The 7,500-nt window shown below is 30.4% G+C and overlaps 1 protein-coding gene across 1 annotated transcript in view; it reads right to left on the reverse strand.

Moving 5' to 3' along the window:
- Positions 1–7,500, reverse strand: part of LOC137651461 (Fanconi anemia group J protein-like) — a 353,545-nt gene that overhangs the window by 127,991 nt on the left and 218,054 nt on the right. The window contains 1 exon segment of the mRNA XM_068384686.1: positions 4,738–4,827. Coding sequence (XP_068240787.1) covers positions 4,738–4,827 — 90 coding nt within the window.

The following is a 7,500-nucleotide window of genomic DNA, read 5'->3' on the forward strand; positions in this document are numbered from 1 at the left end:
AAGTATTGAACAGATAAAATAAAATATTTTAAAAACTTTAACGACATTAAAATAGATACTTCATATATTAACTGCAAAAAGACTTATGTAAGCCTGTTCAACATAAAAACATTCCTGCAAGTTTGAACTTCTACTGATTCTTCATTTCACAAGACTGATGAGGCAAACTTGAGTGATAAGGTTCATGAAAAATTATATGTGACACGAGTAGTTCACTTTTCGCTGCATTACATAAAAAAAGATGTTCAAACCTTTGAACAGTGAGTGAAAGAGCCATTCTGTTTAAGCTAATGAAATAAGTCACCTTAAATAGAGACAATGTCTAAAACTTTTTTTTTTTTTTTTATGAAATGCGAAACTGAAATTCTAGGGATGTGTGTGTGTGTGTGTGTGTGTGTGTATATACACACACACACACACACACACACACACACACACACACACACACACACACACACATATATATATATATATATATATATATATATATATATATATATATATATATATATATATATATATATGATAAATTTTGCACATTTAGACGTGTTTTTCATATTCAAATAAGCCATATATTTTTTTGATACATTAATGTCTGGATTCTCTTAGCGGCCTCAGGATCAGAGCCCCCAGTCGAAATCACACAAAGACAAGAGCTTGTGACCGTCCGGGAATCGAACCCTGGTCCGCAAGCTTGCATAGACAGTGACTACCACTTGGCCACGAAGAAATATATATATATATATATATATATATATATATATATATATATATATATATATATATATATAATATATATATATATATATATATATATATACTTACCTTAACTGAGTGGGGATAACATAAAGTGGTGAAAAGGTTTGCGTATCGCCATGAGCACCAAAGCCTTAATAGTCAGGGTTGGTTTGCTGTGAGCGATCAGATGAAAATATCCCACCTTCACCAGCGTGGTGATGAAAACTGGACAAACCTCAGACATGAATTAACATGTCTGAGGCCTTTGTCCCGCTCTTGACTAAAAACATCTGCATTTGTTGTTGTTGTGTGTGTATTTATATATGTGTGTATATACATATATACACACACATATATATATATATATATATATATATATATATATATATATATATATATATATATATATATATATATAAAATATATATATACATATATATATATATATATATATAGAGAGAGAGAGAGAGAGAGAGAGAGAGAGAGAGAGAGAGAGAGAGAGAGAGAGAGAGAGACTATTCAGTAATGCCTTTCGATACATTCGGCAACTTATTTTTCATTATATTTTCATTTATCTATTATTTTAATGTAAAACTTAAGGATAATAAATTCTCTTAACGTAAAATCTCATTGCACTACAATGCACCTAACACGTTTTGCTGTGAGAGAGAGAGAGAGAGAGAGAGAGAGAGAGAGAGAGAGAGAGAGAGAGAGAGAGACTCATTTTTGCCGCAGGAGGTAACTCATTGTGAGTGGGAGAAGGTGTGAGTTTGTCGCGTTCAAACAATGTAGAGGATATGGAAGGGGCGCAGGATAGGGAGAGGTGAATAAGGTAATAAAGGAAGGAGAGAGAGAGAGAGAGAGAGAGAGAGAGAGAGAGAGAGAGAGAGAGAGAGAGAGAGAGAGAGAGAGAGAGAGAGATAAGATGGCAATGGGTGTCTCTGGAAGAAGTTGGCAAAAATCGATAGACAGACACTTGAAGGGCGGTATTATATGGGGGGGGGGGGTTAGGAAGTTGCCAGTGAGAGAAACCTGAAGGGTTATGATGACTGGGAATTCATCACACCTTGGCGCCTCGTTGTGTCCAATATATCTGATTGCATAATGTTTTATGTTATTGCTTTAAATATTGATATCCGGGCATTTAGATTTCAAAGTAATATTTGCAATAAGTTATACTTGAAGTGAACTTGGTTGATTGATTGATTGATTGATTTGAGGCTTTCTGGCATCCTGACTTGGTTTACCTTGGTGCCTCGTAGTGTCCAATATATCTGATTGCTCAATGTTTTATACTTTTGCTTTGAAAATTGATTTCAGTGCATTTAGATTCCACTGTTTATATAACAAATATTTACAATAGGTTATACTTAAAGTGACATTAGTTTATCTTGGTGTCTCGTTGTGTCCAATATATCTGATTGCATAATGTCTTATATCTTTGCTTTAAATATTGATTCCAGTGCATTTAAATTCCACTGTTTATACAAAAATATTATTTGCAGTAAGTTATACTTATAATGAACTTGGTTTACCTTGGTGCCTCGTTGTGTCCAATATATCTGATTGCACAATATTTTATACCTTTGCTTTAAATATTGATTTCAGTGCATTTAGATTCCACTGTTTATATAATATATATTTGCAAAACTTTATTCTTCAAGTGAACTTGGTATACTTTGGTGCCTCGTTGTGTCCAATATATCTGATTACACAACATATTATATCTTCTCAAATACTGATTTTAATGCATTTGGATTGCAGTTTATGAAAAAATTATCTGTAATAAATTATACTAAAATGTTGCTTAATTTACCATACCACTGAACATAACACATGGAAGATTCAAGACATTATACAGTACCAAACTTATTATTATTATTATCATCATTATTATTATTATTATTATTATTATTATTATTATTATTATTATTACAATTAAATGCTTATTATTATTATTATTTTTATTATTATTATTATTATTAAATGCTAAGCTACAACCCTAGTTGGAAAAGCAGGATGCTATAAGCCCAGGGGTTCCAACAGGGAAAATAGCCCAGTGAGGAAAGGAAACAAGGAAAAATAAAATATTTTAAAAATAGTAACAACATTAAAATAAATATTTCCAATATAAACAAAAAAACTTCAGCAAAACTAGAGGAAGAGCAACTAAATCGAACAGTGTACCCTCAAGCAAGTAATGATAAGGTAATAAAACTAATGAAATATTACAGTATTTCTCAACATTTCTGATATGTGAATAGAGTAAAATCCCCTTTTAATTCGAAAGGTTATTTCAAAGTAATTGCATTGATTGCAGATTTATATGTCTATCAAATAATAAAACGTCGATTAAAAAAGTTTCGCTGATTATTTTCTTACATTCTTCTTAAAAAATGAAAATCAGGCAATCTGCATCAAAGTTCTGATAAACATTTAACCAAGAAACAAAGAAATTTATTGAATTGTCATCTAACTTCGAGGAAGGACCCAACGTGGGTCCGATGAATAGCCTCCAAAAATAAACCTAAAAAGAACCCAGTAAATGGTGCAAAAGATGTTTAAAGGTTTAAAGGCCACTCATGAATGGCAGAGGTGAGGGGAAGTGACATTGCCATATCAAGCAGGACAATGCCCTAGAGACTAACCATATTACATATGATGAGCGCCCAAGCCTCCACTCCACCCAAGCTAAGACCAAGGAGAGCCAGGCAGTGGCTGCTGATGACTCAGCAGATATACCTAGAGGCTCCCCCAAACCACCCATCCTTAGATCACAAGGGTGGTGAGGTGGCAGCGACCAAAGGAAGTAACGAGTTTGAGCGGGACTCGAACCTCAGTCTGGCAATCACCAGGTAAGGACGCTGCCACCAGGCCATCGCAACCTTAGAAGGAGAGGGATTTCATAACAAGAAAAAAACATGGGTGTGTGCAAGGAGGTGGTGAATGACGCACTGTGCAAAATAGGCTCGATGTAATACTGATGAGTGCTTTGTGCGTTGTGAATAAAGAAAATAATGTTTTGAAGTTTCTGCGCGGGGTATTTATCCCTAATTCAGCAGTTAAAGAAATAGTAAGGCATGGACCGTATCTTGTTTTTAGTCTGGATTCATCCCTGGTATGGAATATGATTTCGGATACACACATATATTATATATATATATATATATATATATATATATATATATATATATATATATATATATATATATATATATATAAAACATAATTATTGTGATACAAATAGTTTTAATATCAAATATAGATGATCTATCAAAATTTACAAATGAAAAATTCTTTTTATGACACGTGGTACTCCCGAGCCAGAATTGAGCCTATGGCCCAGAATATCTCTCTCTCTCTCTCTCTCTCTCTCTCTCTCTCTCTCTCTCTCTCTCTCTCTCTCTCTCTCTCTCTCTCTGTCTTTATATATATATACACAAATATATATACATATATATATATAAACATATATATATATATATATATATATATATATATATATATATATATATATATATATATATATATATATATACATACACACACATATATATATGTATATATATATATATATATATATATATATTTATATATATATAAATATATATAAATATATATATATATATATATATATATATATATATATATATATATATATATATATATACAGTATATATACATATATAATTTATATGCATACATTTATAATATCGCTAAATCATACTAACACTTTAATTTAGAGGAAAAACAAGTATGTACTCGCAGCGTAATTCTAAATGCCTACATATAAATTAAACATACAAGAAATCTTTTTTTTTAAATAGCTTGGTTACAGGTTGCACCATTTCATGTACCAAACCCTGAATTACATTGTATTCTCACAACCATGTTTTCGTAATCCAATATAGCATTACATTGATTGATGGCTTTAGTTTTTTTTTATATAATTCCCAGAAATATACAAATTCAAAGACTGAAAAAGGCACATGTACTTACCTGACATGTTTGTAGGCCGTTCTCCGAAGCTCCTTCATGATTTGAAAAATTTGCTTGTGGGTGCGAGTGCCAAAATAGATCTTCGGGACTCTGAAATGTTTTTTGATATTTGTCAGTAACAGATCTTAGCATTGATGATGATTTTATGCTATAACTGTATATCTGCAGATACAAAGGCTTTTAATAATGATAATAATAATAATAATAATAATAATAATAATAATAATAATAATAATAATAATAATAATAATAGTTGTAATAATTCTCATCATAATAATCGAGACTGAAATGTTTGTTGAAATTTGCTAGTAACAGATTTTAGCATGGGTGATGAATTAATGCTATATAATAATAATAATAATAATAATAATAATAATAATAATAATAATAATAATAATAATAATAATAATAATAATCAATTTTCATCATACTAATCGGGACTCTGAAATATTTGTTGATATTTGTCAGTAACAGAATTTAGCATGACTGTATATCTGCAGATACAAATAATTTCAATAGTAATAATAATTGAAATAATTTTAATCATAAAAATCAGGGCTGAAATGTTTGTTGATATTTGTCAGCAACAGATTTTAGCATGGGTGATGAATTAATGTTATAACTGTATATCTGCAGATACAAATGATTTTAATAATAATATTAATTGTAATAATTTTAATAATAATAATCGGGATTCTGAAAGGTTTGTTGATATTGGTCAGTTAAAGATTTTAGCATGGGTGATATTTTAATTCTATAACTATATATCTGCCGATACAAATCATTTTAATAATAAACATTTTAATAATAATAATTGTAATAATTTTAATCGGGACTGAAATGTTAGTTGATATTTGTCAGTAACAGATTTTTAGCATAGGTGATGAATTACTGCTATAACTGTACATCTGCAAATACAAATAATTTTAATGATAATATTTGTCTGTAACAGATTTTAGCATGAATGATGAGTTAATGCTATAACTGTATATCTGAAGATACACATGATTCTAATAATAATAATAATAATAATAATAATAATAATAATAATAATAATAATAATAATAATAATAATCTTAATCATAATAATAATCCCGATAATCATAACTTTAGTCATTTTGATAATCATAACTGTCTTTTGCATATATTTTAAGTTTCTTTACGTGTATGTACCCAAATATATAAAAGCATGAAAAATAAAACAAAAATATATACTCTTCAAACATATATACTCTTATAGAAATGCAACTATAAGAGAGATTACTCGAGTGCCATATGAGGATGAGATCATGATGAGGGGTAGATAGGCTCCACAAGACACTGGAAAATTTGGAAGACCCAGGCCTACATGGCTGAGGACTATGAAGGGTGAAATGGGAGATGATGAATGGAGAACTATTGATTTAAAACCTCAAGATATAGACGACTGGGGAAATCTAACCGAGGCCCTTTCCGTCAATAGACGTAGGGGGTGATAAAGATGATTGTACTATTCGTGATAGTCACTTTTTTTCAACATTGCAGTTTCACCAATCAAGTGGTTTCTATTAAAAAAAAAAAAAAACTTTATTGCCATGCATATTCTTCAACTGCCGAATTGAGAGTGAATCTCGTATGATGAGACCCTTCACAGCAATGTCTATTTCATACAAATGCAATAACAGCTCATCAGCAATACGTCTGGCTCACGTACACACACTTTGCCATTCACTTAAGCTACCTGCAAGTACTCGGCACATTTTCTGATATTGAGGCCCTTGTTTTACAATGTATATTTTTCTATAAATATTCCGGACATTTTCCTGGTTTTCCCTCAATCCCTTCCGATATTTCAATACTATACGCTTTTCGTACCATCTGGCACTCCGATTCTTCCTTCGTGATCAAACCATCATAAAACGCTGATGTATTCATAATCTAAGCTTCCCTGTTCATCACCGCTATTCATATATCTATGTAAGTACGTTCATTTACATTTATACACATTTTCACCACATGTTTATCTAAACGTCATTCTTGTGTTTTTCCTTTCATGTGATTATTTTTATTGTTGAAACTGAAGACTTTCTTATTTCAACAGTCATACAACAGTGACGATTTAACAGTATCTGAACAATACGCGATATGAAACGTTAAATACTCTGAACGAACAAGGTAAAACGACAGTGGAGATCCTGTAGAGAGTGGGGTTCCCTGCTGTATGGGACCGGAAAAGCAGCCATCAAAGTAAGTAAAAGGTTTTGACGATTCACCACATAGAATCCAAAGGAAAATAAGGGAAAACAAACAAACAAATACACACACACACACACACACACACACACACACACACACATATATATATATATATATATATATATATATATATATATATATATATATATATATATATATATATAATCCTTCATTCAATTGTCGCAATAAATGCGAAATGTTATTCACAATCATAAACAACAATTTTTTTATCATCCACCAAGATACTTCGTCAAAAAAAAAAAATAAATAAATAAATAAATAAAAATAAATAAATAAATAAATAAATAAATAAAAATAAAGGAACGATCATTTTCCAATCTGGTGGTTACCACAGATAAATTCTTAACAACAGGAACTAGCTTTTCCGTTCCTACCTCATTCTTATTGCATGACGTGGAATCTCAAAGAGAGAGCGTAAAATTCTGTTCGGAAAAATTTCTATTTTTGTAAAAAAAAAAAATTTATATTGAAAATGCAGGTAAAAACATTGAAGTATCTTAATTCATA

This window comes from Palaemon carinicauda, chromosome 13 (assembly GCF_036898095.1).
Source record: "Palaemon carinicauda isolate YSFRI2023 chromosome 13, ASM3689809v2, whole genome shotgun sequence".
Classification (NCBI taxonomy): Eukaryota; Metazoa; Arthropoda; class Malacostraca; order Decapoda; family Palaemonidae; genus Palaemon; species Palaemon carinicauda.